This window comes from Dermacentor silvarum, chromosome 8, assembly GCF_013339745.2.
Source record: "Dermacentor silvarum isolate Dsil-2018 chromosome 8, BIME_Dsil_1.4, whole genome shotgun sequence".
NCBI lineage: Eukaryota > Metazoa > Arthropoda > Arachnida > Ixodida > Ixodidae > Dermacentor > Dermacentor silvarum.
Genome location: NC_051161.1, coordinates 70,101,906 through 70,117,885, shown reverse-complemented (window position 1 = coordinate 70,117,885; position 15,980 = coordinate 70,101,906). Strand labels below are relative to the sequence as shown.

Sequence of the window (15,980 nt, the reverse complement as noted above, 5' to 3'; positions counted from 1 at the left end):
GTGCTTCAAAAGCAGGGGTGTTGGAGTGTCTAAACCAGTCGGGCATGCAATGCCGAAATAGAAACAAAGTATTGTAATAAAGCCGAAATAATTCCACAGGAAGCGAATTGGTCTTATGTGATCATTGAGCTTCGTCTTTGTTTCTTGTTATTTTTTCCACTGCCTACATTTCATGCTATATTTCTATATTTCATGAACTGAAATACAGCCTTTGTGTATTTCTTCAGCGTCATTGGCGCACTCTCTGGAATAGTATTCCCGCATTTCGACGCTGAAGATTTTTAGGAATGCCTCTAGAGGACTACCATGGCTAAAAGCTAATAATAGAAATTTGTCGTTTCAGTAAGAGTAATTATGAGTTGTTCAGTTTTTGGAGTGCAGTGAGTTTTCTCTTCAGGTGCAGAAGTTGAACATTTTCTTCGTTAACTAAGCGAGGATCTATTAAACCGTGAGGGATCTCCGCATGAATTGTGCTTGACTGCTTCTATACAATCTAGTTTCGAAATCATCCTTGGGGTCTTCTAGCGCCCCGCGAAACCAGGGCCGCAATGTTGTAGGGATGCCTTCCACTTAATTCTGACACTCTTACCTTTCAGTGTTCACAGCCGGCTGATCCTATTCACAAGGCCAATGGAGCGTTGGTCTGATAACTCACGAAGCGTGAAAATTAGAAGCATCGAATAAGGCATCTCCACAAAATGGCGGCCCAGAACTCTAAACGTCAGGAAACAAGAATATTTTGTGCTGCTACCTTACAAAAAGGCAGGCGCAATAATATGATTACGTTATTTCGATTCTAATCCAGTCCTATCACACATCGTGATCGCCAGTCTAATCCTAATTTTAACTTGAGACCGCTTCTTCCAGTGACGAAATCCCAAAAGCATTGGATTGAGACTTAACAGGAAATCATACATCGTATCACTTCGTCCCAACTGTCACAAACTTATGTAGCATAGCAGGTCAAGGTTTCACCAAGGAGTCACACAATCACATTCAGCTTACATTGTTCTTTATATTCAGGCGTTTCACTGTCAACATTACGACATTGTTTCGTAAAATAATTGCTACCAGAACACCAATGCAAACTCGCTTTGCAAGTAAGTTGTTAGCAACTTAGTGTGATAATTATTACTTTCTTCAATAGTCTAGGACACACCTGTCTGTCTCGCGCAGACTGAAAATATGTCAAACAGCGTTTAAAACGTGACAAGTGGCAACGCGAGTATTCGCGCACCTAGGGAGGCGTTTCAATGTTGTGCTTTCCTTCGCTTGACCAATCCTTTTTTAAAGCTAATAGATTTATTTGGCTCTTTCGCCTGTTTTCGTAGTTGGTGGTTGGTAGTCGGTGGCACTCGGACTTTTATCGCCGATACAAAGGCGCCAATTGCTTTCGCGCAACCCAAGCTCTGTGACGTTTTCACCGCTGAACACCAACTGTTGTAGCTCATTGGGAGGCACATGCAGTCGGACGACAGCTTCGGTGTTTCTGGTCTTTAAGAGGGTTTGACAGGCTTTGGTGGATCACTCGAGAAGGACAGCCCTCCTCCTCCAGCACCGCCCTCTCCCCCTGAGGTGGCTTCGGAAGAGAACTGCGACGGCGGGCGAGTCACCCGAGAGAGCACACGTATGACAAATTTCTCCTACGTATAGGCACATATACTACCAGTACAAATGTGCCAATTAATGCCTCGGTTCTCCACGTAATAACGCAATTATTCAAGTCCTGCCAGAAGGTTCTCACTGCAACAAATATACGCCTTCAAACCCATCATTCCTGTAATAAAGCAAATAGCTTCCTAAAATCGTTCGGCTATTTGCGTGCATGGACAATGATAATCGATCGTTTTTGCACAGCGTGCTTAATCAAACCTTCGTTGTTGCTATAGTGCACAGTAGTGCGTATGAACAATGCGAACAACTATTAGAGATAGATCCAGAAAGATAAATAATTTAGTGGTAGCTGTAGATGTGAGCCCGGCTATATTCAGGGCTAGCTACTTCAGATGAGGTGTTTGAGAGGGCGTGAGAGCTCTAAAGAGTGCCAACTCACAAACTTTCGGCTTCGCGTTCTACTCACATCGATAGATTGGTGGACAGGGGGCTCTGAAGCACTGCACTTGTTGGGGAACACAGCGCTGACCAGGACGGCACACGTGACCCTGCATTCAGAAAAGGAAGAAACCTCGCGAATTACACATCATTCAGGTGTAGCAGTTAAGATACGCTTACTTGAACTGTGGAGCTCGCTAAGTGCCTCCACGCAAACGCTCTCGTTCTGACTCACTGGAACTGACATATTTTTTTAATACAGAGGCCGGTCTGCGGGGGACTGTCCCTTAGAGACACCTTTACTGATTTGATCATTCATTCATTCATTCATTCATTCATTCATTCATTCACAATACTGCCAGTCTGTTACGAGACCAAAGCAGGAGGAGCGTTAGCACTACAATGCAATGAAGACTACGTAACTACATTTTGAGAGGCGCATAAAGAACAGCACCTATTTCGACACAAAAATAACAACGCTAGTTATATGCAAACAGGAGAGCGGACGAATTTATGCACCACAAAAGATACACACATATAGAAAGCTGCCAACTGACTCATTGCTAAGAAAGAGACTACTAGTTATTAAACATAGTTTCAATTTTCTAGGTTATATCCACCAAGAATTCGGTGTTAGTAATGGATGGGTCTAAAAGATTCAATTCGCTGATTGTCAGGGAAAAAATAATGTTTGAAGCTGTCGTTGTTAAAAGCGTATTGTCTTAGAGTGCATGCATATATGTTTCTTAGTGTTCGTGATTCTACAAGAAAGATGTATTTCGACGCATATATCCAGCTTTGCTTATGCAGAAGTTACTGCAGAAACCTCAGATGTGCGATTTTTGCGCTTGTCTCGAGCGTAGGTAGTCCGGAAGATGCTAAGAGGTTAGTGGGCGATTCGGTTCGCTTGCACCTGTTATGAATAAACTTAACGGCCCGACATGTAAGTTGCATATAGCAGTTCCATGCTGCATGTAACTGGACCTGGTTAACTGAAGCAGGCTAGGTGACTATTCGTCACCAGCCCGTTTTGAAGATTCCAATAAGCAATCATCATCATCATCAACAACAAGAACAACGTACTGTGCCACGGGTCAAGGAATGTGAGATGTGCGCCATGTATTCTGGATACTTCTTGGGTACAGGTTATGGCGTCTCCTCGCACGGTACGAACCGCTGCTGAAGACGCGAATCGTATAGCTACGCGCGCGGCTACAACCAGGCATCATCGGGATCAGCAGACTGCTGTGTAGAGAGCATTACAAGCCGCAGCTCGCCGTCGACGCCGGGCGGACAGTTCAGATCGTTCTCGTCAAAACGAGGCGAAGAGAATTTTCCGCGAAGATCCCGTTGCGCGTGGTGCCGAAATTGGAGCTACTCTTGAGCCACTCCAACAGCTTACGTTGTGACTGTGCTGTGACGCTGTGACTGTGCCGCGCAGGCCTGTGTCTTTTTTTTTACACAGCATACATCTCCATTGAAAGGTTCCATGTTAATGTAATACAAATATCTTTATTTCCGCATCACGAAGGTAGGAGATTTTTAGTCAAAGCAGTTTATAACTAGTTTGGAAAAGTCATGAATGGTTATAATAGAAATCGTTGGTAGCAGCGTAGCGGCTGTATAAAATATGTGATGTAACCTACAATTACTTATGTACGCTACGACACGAGGGCGCTGTGAGAATGGCAGTCGTGAGAGCCATTCAACAAGCTTATAATGCGCTGAGTGTCCACTTTCATTACGCTGTAGGAGAAACGCACTAACGATAAGCGCGTATAATAACTTTCTGTACTTTATCATTCTTGTTATTTACTATAAGAAAGACGTCGCGAGTGATCCTGGCAGGGAACACTGCTGTATGCTTTGTCACCATAGTACGCTATTTGGGGCACCTATATAGGGTCTCCCAGCTAAGGTTAGCCAAGTTGGTCAGTGAAAAAAGAAGACCAAAGAGAACGCATGGTGCAACATACAATCTTAAGAACTACGGCATTCGGTTGTCCGGCCTCTGACAACGAAACACCGCAAGTTTTATAACTATCTTGCAACGTAATTTTTATACCTTTTTTTTCGCTCAGCGGTTTGACCAACGTTAGCTTGGACACAAGGTGGACTGGCCTTGACTTCAGTCGAAGAACGTTAACATCGTTTGAGACAAAACACCAATGTCAAGATGCTTAGGCAATTTCTTTGCCTTTTCTTGGAAAGGGAAGGGGTGGTTAACAAAATGGGACTGTGACTTGACCTTTTCCCGGATAAAGGTGCTGCATTTTGATTGTTACCTTCCCTTGGTGGCTTTATAACTAGCCGTACTAAGTATTAAACAATGATTATATTTTACATGACGCGGAGCGATGATCTGCGCATAGGACGCAAACTTAGTTGAGCTTGCGGTTGTCGCTTATCAATGGTGGTTCAGCGGTGCTCTTTCAAGTAGCGTTGCATGTGTGGCCGCGCGTGTGTGCTTCTGCAAGTGTTACTCCGGCGTCTGATTCCTTTTCTCTTTTTCCTCTTTGCTCATTTAACACAATTGTGTTCAGGAAGCCGAATTCTAAAAATACGGATTTCCAAGGCTTATTTTCAAGCAAAATAATGCGAAAAATAACAATCTATTTCAGTAATAGTTTCTATCTTACTACTAAAGCATTTTCGTGGCTCGCTGCAAATACACAATTATTGAGCTAACAGCCATTGTAGTGAAATGAAAAATAATACTCAAGAAACGAAGTTTATATTCCCCGGTGATCCATTGGTGTCGCTTACAGCGTGCTTCTAATTTATGGCGAATTCCATTGGGAGAACAGGAGCACTCAAAAGCACGCTGAAAGTGCTCGTTCCAGAGGCGACGTGTTTCAGTGGTCGAACAGGAGTGGGAGCGCCGTCATCCAGTGGTAGAACAAGAGCAGTTTCGCTGCGCCGAGAGCAGCCGGGAGCAGTCCGGACTGCTCTCGCCTGAAAAGCGGAGTACGGAGGAAGTCACGTGACTTAAACCGTCATATCCTCCTCATTTCTTTTTATTTTGCTTCAGCCGGCGCGCGCGGCGGCAGCCAAGTGTAGTTGGTGTTTTGGTACCGCTGTTTTTGACGTCGGTGATACGAGCGAGCTTCGCAGCGATTTAGCGACAGATCCTGGCATTTCTAGTCCGCCTTGCTTCTCGTCGGATGCGCGGGGGACAGCGGCAGCAAAGCGTCGTCGCCTTGCTGCAGTGCTTGAGAAGCTCGACGGTGACAGCAGCGAAAGCTGCTGGAGCTCAACTTCAGATTCAAGTTGCAGTTTCAGATGATCTTCGCAGGCGGACACTTTGTGGGATGCGTCGGCGCTGCACAAAAGTATGTAGGACGTGGCCGCAAACGGTGACATGGTTACGCCCGACAGATTACAAGACGATCACGCGTGTTTTGCCGCTCTCCTGAAGAGAATGGGACGTCGATTGCTTTAGTCACATGGTGCATTTCTCCTCACATGCCCCCCTCCCACCTGCTCTCCGAATGCACGCCGTATTCCAGTGGCGGGTCGAGTGTGCCTGCTCTCACTGCGCTGTCGCCCGCCTCCGCACTGCGCGGCGCCCTGCTCCTGTTCTCCCAGTGGAATTCGCCATTAGAGTAGAATGTTTTTTGTTGCTTTATTCAACCACAAACACGTTGATACTCTTCATTAATAGCGGTTGTTGGTTATTTGGCTAATAGCGTTCACACCTAGAGGACGGCATTGACAACTTTAAAATCAAGAACGTATTTTACCTCTAACATTTTGTTAGCTTCAAGTTACTTTGAACTACAGCCACGTCTGGTCGAAAATCTTCCAAATCACAAGCTGTCAATGCCACCTGCGAGAAGCAGAGTATAACGTGTATCATTCTCCACAAGAAGTTATTTTACAGAAGGCAGCTGTAAAAAAAAAAAAAACAGAAAAATTGTTTTCTCTTTTTTTCCAGGCTGAGTAGCTTGACACTCGCAAGTAACCTGCGAAGGTTCGTGCACCGAAGCGCAAGACGTTTCACAAGATTCTGAGGCCCTACGTAATGGGTCAGGAAAGATTACGGTTTCATGGCTGCGTTTCGCGATCCCAAGAGACCTGACAGCTCCTTTAGTGCACGTACATACTAACTGTCGATATCGGCTGAATTCATTAAATAACTTGCACTTTCCAAAGACATTTTTCACATTCCATAAGACCGCATGACGAATGTTTACCCGGAACAATATTTCTCCCTTCATTTGGACATTTATGCCCAAACGACATGAAATTATTAGCTATAGTAGCGCCTGTACACAGCGCAGCGGCATAAAAGTGCAACTAAAAGGTTTTAACCGAAATAGTACTAAGCTTTAAGTCGGCCTTCGTATACTCTGAGAAGTGACGAACCTGAGGACTATGAGCGATGAATTATGGACAACAAATTCCATATGTTGCCTTTTCAGTACGTGCATGAAACGCACTTACATGTTTACATTGAATTTCGTTCTGAAATTATACCACGTGGTTATCCAAGCGAATGAGATAAATACTTCATTGGTAATGCTTGTATTCGCGCACAAATAATCACTTATGAGAGTTGAATACCACAAATTGATGTCCTGTAAACAAACAATTGAAAACTTACACCACATCTGCGCCCACCACCAGGCCGTGGAAATCCTCCTCCGCCCGGGAATCGCTGTGCCTCCGTGAGCAGAGCTGGAGCAAATATAGGGTTAGAAAACCACCCTTTTCAAAACCTCCCTTTCAACGTGCAAGTTAACCGGAGGCCTTTCCAGATCTTCAGTACGGCGCTCAATACACCTGCAGTCTCTCAAGGCTTACGAAACGCGGCAAATATGCATCTACCTGTTCATGATTCATTCCTTATCCACTATATCAATTTTTCGATGTGACGAGTATACTGAGTCTTTCGAAATCATCACGGCATGTTGTACAATGCATATTTTTGCACGTGGAGAGGAAAAAAATATTCCACATTTGCACTAGACAAAAATTATTTGGCAGCACATCTGGTTGGCTATAGTTGTACCAAAATTATTCTTATTATGGTTTCCGCAACAGAAGCGGAAGACAGAAAAACGTAGCAACAACATTTGTTCGCAGTGAGGGTACCGGTGGCGTTCGAGTAAATTCCTACCGCGAATTTCTCGAGCAGATATAAGCAGCGGTTGCAGGTATATCCTACTGAGACCCGCTCTTCAAGGTGCTTTTTATTGTCTGCTGTTAGGTTATGAACTTGAAAAAGAAACAATTCTTTAAATTTATATAGCGCAGTTAGATGCCAAAAGCCGCGTCTCTGTCTCAACTATCTCCACCATCTTCTCACGTTGGCTATAGTAAAAACTGCATTTCATTGCTTAAACGCAGAAATGAAGACAGAACTACGTGTAACAGATTGCTATGTTGCTGCCGCGTCAGGTACTTTCACGCAATATCAGTGATATCGAAACACACCTGAAGGTTGCTTTAGGCCGCCTGGGACAACACAGAGGTCTAGATCAATTGAGTGTCAAGTTTCTCGAAAGCGGGTGACAGGAATACGAGTAAACCACTTCTTTACAGTTACACATGCACCGCATTTCATACCTTGAATGAATATTTTGCGCAATCACTTGCGAGTGAATTTTGAAAAAAAAATAAGTTGAAGGCAATGTGCAATGTATTGTATAAGGGGCCTTAGGAGAATATAGTGAAGCCTTGCTTTGATTAAACCTTAACAGCATCGTATTTCTCCTTACAAACTATCTAAAGTGTTGAGCATCCTCAAAACTACGCGAGTTGCTAGAACAGCATTTCCACATATTTAAATGTCAATTTTTATATAGCGATAAAAACAAATTTTCTTTAGCGCAATTTTATAATTACCTGAACTGATCAAACAAATACAACTGTTGTTTAATTAGCACGAACAAATCTGTTTCATCTTCAAAAACATTGACGGCAGCTGATTGTATATGTTTGGGTAAAACTCACCTGCCGACAGCAGCGTCAGAGCTAATACCAAGGCCAAGTTCTTCATAGCGTAGCTCCCGAGAAACTGGCGAAGCAGGAATCGAAGCGCGCAGTATATATTGGACGTATCGCCCATTCAAACGGCGTACCAAATGACAGCTCAGGGAATCCTGCGGTGTTTCATTGGCTCAAAACAGGCTCGCACTAAATGCTGCGCAACGTTTCTTTTTTTCTCATTTTGCGCTGGAAAGAAAAAAAAAAGACAGAACTGGATCTCTCGAAGTAATCCCGATAGTACGTTTGCAGTGATGGAGTTGTGCGCGCGTGTAGTAGCGTAACAAGCGTAGGTAGACAAGGTGACATTGAACCCATCGACTAAAACACGTTCTTGTGGTGTGTGTTGTGGGAAACAAATATCAAGACCAAGTTTTTTGTGTTCGCGTCGGCAATGCTGTCTCTTTGAACTATCAGCTACGTCCGGGCCTGTTTGTGTCAATGTTCTATTGTATTTGTTTTCATTTTTTGCGGGTGATATCTCGATGTATTTTTGTATGCCATTTTCAAACGTTCGACGGTGATAAAACCTCCCTACAACCAGCAAATTTTCTCTTTCTTCGTCTTCGCTAAGTATACTTTAATGATGACGTCTTACTCGTTCGTGGCCCTCATATCGCGAGGAACTTGCACCATATATCAGTATCAGATTGATAGAGAGCTGTTAGTGTTGTTTGTAAACTAAAATCTGGTAAAATTACGACGTACCTGCCTCTTCTACAATATTCAAGCATGTCTTTATTTCTTGTATTGATGAGAGATATGAAGTGTGAAAGCCTAACTATACTATCTAAATCAGAGAACAATGTCTTCTCCAGGTGGTTATTTGTTCATTCTGTCCTACGAAACTCACAAAAGCTTTCAGGAAGAGATTAGGGAGTGGTGTTCGTGGCGGCTGCAGCGTGTTCTATGTTTGAAGATAACTGGTTTGCCTTGCAGGAGTCTTTTATCCAGGCATGGTGTGAAATGCGTTTAAACGCTTTCTATATAATCTTTAGCACGTTTTATCCCCTTTGTAATTATTTATTTACTTATTTACTTGTTTAGTTAATTGTTTATTTCTTGGTTAAACACAGAGAGATTTAATTACCTTTGATGTATTCCTCCTTGTGGGCTTCGTAAGGCAAGAAGACGCCGGTGATACAGACGTGCCAAAGCTTGCAGCCCTTTGCTTGAGCCAGTGGCGCTGAGCAGCCAGCCCTCGCCTCGTTGGCGCCTACGTATCTGTTAGCAATTTTGAGTTTCCTTTTAACGGCTTACTTCACATTGGCGTTATCTTATATATTTGCTTACGTACGTATCTATGACACCATTACAGTTTTTCAAGTGACATTTGTTAGCACAACCTGTCATTACGTCAGATTTTGCATCTGTTAACCTTCCGCGCAAGCGTTCCTTGATAACTTTTTAAACATTTACGATATCATACATACACGTCCACGTGTTGAGGATTTGGCATCATCTGGCTGGACGCAGCTACCGTGATACCGGGCACGGCGCAGCATTGCATGAAGATAAAAGTGGCGAAACATCTACTTCTGCACAAAATTTGGCATTTTTTCTAGTTTTCTTCGGGAATAACATACCGGAAATTAAAAAAATATAATTGAAAAAGGTTACAATGTGACATGAAAGCCAACTGACATGAAAACCTGACTTTCAGCGTCATTTCGAGCTCAAAAAGGCTACCACGTTGCGTACTGGTAAACGTGTGGGCACTGTGAATTGGGTGGCAGAAAACTTGCTGATGCGAAACTAAATGTAAGCCGGTATCATTAGGTGTAAATACGTACCCGTGTATTCAGAAATGCATCTTAACTTGAAGCCTAATGCTTGATTTGACCTAAACGACGCCTGTCGCTAACGTGCCCAAGATGCTCATTGCTTCAGCGCATTCCTTCAGCGTGTTCACGACTGGCATCACTTAGATCAAGTCAAGCATGGGCTGGGTACCACCCTGCTTGACTTGATCTAAGTGAGCTAAGTCTTTCAGGAATCAGGGCCGATCTTCACAGAATATTACTTCCCTATAGGTACCGTGTATACTCATGGAAAGCTGCTTGTTCTTAAACATGTCTAAACAACTGATACATCTATGACAGGGAAGATGTATATGTGCGAATTCGCACATTTCTCGGAAGTGCAATCGTCTGTTTTTTGGCAGTGATAATACATCGCCGACGCTGTCTGTACGTTTTTACCAACCCAGGCCCTTCTTAGGTTTACAGAGTTCCCAAAGAACTTCCGATTTCGTCATCAGGTACAACATGAGTTACAAGAGCTTATAAATATATAGAACTCTCCAGCTGGCCCCAGTTCTCTGATAAAGTTCGTATGTTTGAAAAGTGAAGTGTATTGCTAAGGTCATCAAGAAAGCTACATACATGAGCTCGAAACACGGAACATGTAAGCGCATGCCCTAATACAGGTCAACGAGAAATCTACCCGCCATGGTTGATCAGTGGCTATGGTGTTGGGCTGCTTAGCACGAGGTCGCGGGATCGAATCCCGGCCTCGGCGGCTTCATTTAGATAGGGGCGAAATGCGAAAACCCCCGTGTACTTAGACTTAGGTGCACGTTAAAGAACCCCAGGTGGTCCAAATTTCCGGAGTCCCCCACTACGGCGTGCCTCATAATCAGAACTGGTTTTGGCACGTAAAATCCCATAATTTTTATTTTTCCGTGGCAACTTTCTGTGGCAGCATAGCCAAAGCTATGCCCACGCCCTAGCACGTGCGGAGCTTCTGCTCTTGTGTTACTACGCCAAGTGGTTCCGGTGTTTTGATGGCGCTTCACAGGAGCAGGAAAACTAGACATAAACACCAGAAAGCCAGAAGACTACGAACAGCAAGAAACGAAAATCATTATATCATCGTTCAAATAAAGCGTGAACCAACAAACTAAAATAATTATTGGTACGGATTGTTTTACGCTACGCCGCTTCAAGTGGCTTACGTTTGCGGACTGCATGCATACGCGCAGCAAAAAAAAAAAAAGAGGCTTTGACTCTGTAGCCTTCGATGCGCTGGGTATACATACATGAGCTCCAAGCATGGGGCATGTAACGCTTCAAGCGCATGTGGCAATAGTATTCACAGCATAGGTCAAAACACTTATGTGATTGCGATAGTCATTATGTGAACACTAGAAGCGAACTTTTGCCGTCGTTGTCATGGTGAGGTTCCGTATATATTTAGGTATATGTATTCGATGTGCCACGCCATGCTATATTACATGGCGTATATGCGGGTTATAGTGCCACACCATTCTACCACTACAGCTGCTCACACCAGGTTTTTCATTCTTGACAAAATTGTTCCTCAGAATTTTGAGAATGGCAGCCCACAAAGAAATACCATGAAAAAAAATGATCCACAGCGCATGACTTTCATCTTAAATCTGCTAAGACTCAGATGTTAAAAGTGCGAAACAATAACAGCTCAAACCTTCACATGACGTAATTTTATTGGCGCGGCTGTGCACAGCATAGGCTGTGCACGACCTCCGGTATCGGCGAAGAGGGTCTAAACCTACCCGATACGGAAATGTGGTAGTGAAGTCACTAAGAAAGGCGTTGGCGTTAATTTATTAACATAAATGAAATTATTCGATGGCAGGATTCAAACAGAGGACCACCCTAGCACAACAGCTCTTTTTTATTTAGGCTGCTTATGTTTAAGGTTTACTTCAATCAATACTGGCATTACAGCTGCGAGTGTTACACTTCGTGTAAAATTCTAACACGTTGCTATCGCCTTCATTTCTGCGCCGTCATGAAGAAACTGTGATATTTTTTTCCTTGTATAATATGGCCCTTGAAAACACATGACCGGTAGTTTTCTAGGGCCATGAATGTACTGCCTTTGCAGCTTGAGTGTGGATAAAAGGGTCTTTAGTTTCAGGGCTCGCTCGCACGCTCGCGGCATTGCTAGAAGACGCCATCAAAACAGCCGCAGTAGTAGAAGTTCCTAGGTGGCCTCCAGCGTGGAAACGGTGTAACGCGGTGCCACCTGGTGTAATATTATGCAACTGCAATGCAAAGCGTGAACATATCGACGCCAGGCGGCGCGGTTCTCCCATTGCGTGAAGAGTTACTAAATATGGCTAGCACACAGAGTAACTCTAATCGCGTGTCACCTCGCTCGCTAGGACGCGTCTATAGGACATTTTCGCCTTACATTCCAGCAAGCTCAGCAATGTGGAAAGCTGGGCGAGTTGGTGATTAATCATTATACCGTGTTGGTGAATCAGCGCACTGACCAGGACAAGGCGGAGAGAGGCAAGAATACACAACACTCGCTGTCCTGGTCAGTGCACTGCTTCACCAACACTGCATTCTAGCAAGCGCTGGCATGGCTGAGTGGTAGAGTATAGCTGCCGCCCACACAGCGGGCCTGGGTTCGGTCCCGGAGGCAACTGGGTATTTCTTTCTCATTTCCGGCGGTAGCTGCGACGCACACCGATGGCGGCGACCGAAAAGACTATAAGCATCAGTCCATAACAGCGTACGCTGTAAAATGACCACGCGGAAGATGCTCCACACGTTCAAGAGAAACAAGAATGCTGGTTTATTCCGACCTTTGGTGTTCAATCTACGGAAGGCCTAATAAACTAGGGCTGTGTTTGATTCTAGTGCACAGTACGAAAGCATTGCGCTAAACAGCTAGTGTCCTGATCGGTTAACTGGATTTGACGAACAATCTGTTGGGCGTACTCATCCGCTTTATGGCTGTTTCACATGCCTGCGACTGTTGCGATCGGTGTGGTCGCGCGCGTCGCAATGCAACTTTTTTAAAGGCTCAATTTTTTTTTTTTTACTTCGAAAGTTCGCCCAACGGCATAAACCATTAAATATAGAAATGTATGCCGGTTTCGGTGATGAACAGCAATAGTGCTCAATGGTTGTTTCCATAGAGCCACGAATCATAGTCCGGTGGTCGCGTAGGATGAAGGCCCACTGTTTGCAGGTAGCCCCGTCGTACCTGGTTTAGACCAGGGAATGTCCACAGCAATTGTTTGATTGTTGCCGTGGACGCTCGAGCTGGGCAATATGGGCAGGTATTCGCAAATGAGCCACGCAGGTGTTGTGGCCAGGCATAGGTGACCGATGGGGTAAGTGCCACCCTCACACGGAGTCTCCGCAACACCACGTCCTCCAGGCGTGTAAGGCCGCCTGGGAGGTTTGAACCCCACGGTGGAATTAAATCTCGTGTGGTGCGGCGGAGAATCTCCTTGCGGTGGAGGAAATCGCCCTGGGGGTCACTTGGGAAATGTGTTTCCACAGCTAGTGGCAGCTCACTGTGGGTGGTGGTGTCAGCTTGTATGTGAGCAGAAATAGTGTCCCGTGGGATTCACTGTATCCGAATCTGACCGGGCATGTGTGCAGTCATTTGGTGTATTTCGTCTGTGACTGGGTGGGCGTTGTATACCTTCCGAATCTCATTTACGGCCGAGGTGGAGTCAGTGCGCAATTCACATGATTGCGATTTCAACAATGCGACTGATGCGACGCCTAGGGTTGCTTGCTGCCAGGTTTTGTAGCACACGCTGCATAATTCTTTTAATGTAATGAAAAAGGCGTGCGCGTTATAAGATAATTGACCTTTCTTTATTAGGACCAAATAATACTTGTGTTTTGTCATTTGAAAACGTTTTGAAGTTTAAATTTGTTTTGGAGGGCGCAACGGCGGTTCTTATGCATGACGTACGTAAACAGCTGCTCGCAGCTGGTTGTTCAGCGCTGTGTGTTGTCTCATGTGCCTTCTATGTGTCGCTCTGCCTGAATAGAATGAAAAGTCGGCAATATATTCATGGTTTATTGATTTCTGCGTAGGAAAAAAAAAATTCTCTAAGTTCACTCACTCACTCACTCCATCAGAGAAGATACAACTTAACATGCATGGAGTATTCGAAAACAAGTTGACTGTGTTCATTCAAGCCACGGAGTGAAATATTGTAACGCCGCACAGGAGAGCGTAGAAGAGGAGGCAGACGCGGCGCGAGGTTTTTGGGCTGATCGGTTGTTTCGGACCATCCCATATCTTGTCTCCGCTTTTCGCTGTAAATAAATCCATTCTTCATCCGTAACAATATGATGTAGAAAGTTCATTACGATAGCCTGCACGCTTGGCATGTCAAATTTAATAAGCAAGTAAGGCAAGATAATCTTTCCAGATGCATGGGGAAGTTTACGCGTGTGGAAAACCGACAGGAAAACAGTACATCTAAACGGTCGCGCGTTCAGCGCAACGTTGAAACTTCGGGTACTTTACTGCCTTGTCATTTGCCCTTGCAGAGGTTTCAATTACTTAAACTGCTCCGTACGCGTGATTTTTGTATGCTACTCAACAAATTATAATTGTGAAGACCCCAAAAGACCATGTCGTCTCGTGGGGATCGAACACGTCGTAGTATTGGGAACTCGCATAGGTGTGTCTACAGCATACGAAGCAAAGGTGAAAATGCACTTCGTTTGCTACGTAGCGCGTCAACGAACGCATAGAAATGGGAGAATGGAACCTGCGGCACAAGTTTTTTTATTATGGATGGCTTCGCGTACGTACCGCATTCAGCAATCCACCTCCGCGAGCATCGCACTTCTTGAGTGAGACGCCATTTTCCAAAACAGAACGCGAAATAGCTCTAGGCGCAATTTCGCGGAAAATCGCAGCGCTCGCTGCGACGTTGCGACGCAGCGTTTGTTCGGTTGTTTCGGACCATGCCATGTCTTGTTTCCGCTTGTCACTGTAAATCAATCCATTCTTCATCCGTAACAATATGACGTCGTAGAAAATTTATTACGATAGCCTGCACGCTTGGCATGTCAAATTTAATAAGCAAGTAAGGCAAGATAACCACAATCACGTGGTTGCGACCGGTTGGTCGCAGTCAAAAACTGCAGAGTCGGCACAGCGACTGCGATGAAAATTGCAGCATGTGAAACGGCCTTTAGAAAGGTACCCGTCGCAGTGAAGGCGGATGATTTAGTGCTTTATCGTGTCTGAAGAACACAGAAATTGCCTGAGCTTAATGTGGCTCACAAACAGCGACAATAATGACAAAGCGAAAATAATGCAATATTTATCGCTGTTTTCGCGCCATAGGTTAGTTTAAGAAATTGATTCCTGAACGGGAATTCTTGCGTGATCATTTTCCCTATTTCTGAGTGGTTTAACTGGAGCTACAGCGCGTTGGAAATTGCTTTAAGTAGATGTTTAATTAGGCTGGGAAAAATTACATCAAGCTGTACGACAGTTGAGAACTTTGAGGTAGCAGGTCGTCCGATCCTCCTTGCGCGCACGTGCTTTTATTAAACGAACTAACAGATCTTCCGAGCTGAAGTTGATCTAGTATAATTTTACTTTATTTATTTATGTATTCATTTTTAATAAGGGCTCTGAATGGCTAACTCCTTTCTCTGGTATCCCGCCCAACGCAAAAGTAGAGCGCCCGCCTAAATTGTCAAGTCACCGTAGCTGCATTTTCATTTAGGATGGTGCCACCTGCACATGCTTTGTACCAGACGCAACTATTTTTTAACTCATTGACATCCAGCAAAACGGCGAAGTTGAAATAAGACGTGGGCTTCCTACAGCATATACAAAAAAGTAAACTTTCTCGCGCATTTTTTGCCCCTGCTGTACATTGTGCTACCTATCCCCTATCCAGGGTAATAAGACAATGCACTTGCAGTTATCCCCAGAACGCCAGTGAGCGTCAGGTGTTGCTGCCTTCCTCGAGTCACCTTTACAGCTCGATATTTTTTTCATGTTGTTATTTTGAGCCCTCTTAGTAATGCAAGTCCACTTGCCATTCCCTCCCCGAACCGTGTCGCAAGATACTAACTCGTAGCTGTAACTACGCCCATCTGTCATGCATTTGCATATTTGCATCTCTACTCCATTATCATATTTGCCACTATTGCACTCTTTACCCC

General features: G+C 44.5%; 1 protein-coding gene across 1 annotated transcript in view; it reads right to left on the bottom strand.

Moving 5' to 3' along the window:
* The window catches only part of LOC119461402 (translation initiation factor IF-2), a 61,680-nt gene that overhangs the window by 986 nt on the left and 44,714 nt on the right, over positions 1 to 15,980 (bottom strand). Inside the window, exon 6 of the mRNA XM_037722695.2 lies at positions 2,081 to 2,162. Within this exon, the coding sequence (XP_037578623.1) occupies positions 2,081 to 2,162 (82 nt within the window). The remainder of the gene's footprint in view (positions 1 to 2,080; positions 2,163 to 15,980) is intronic.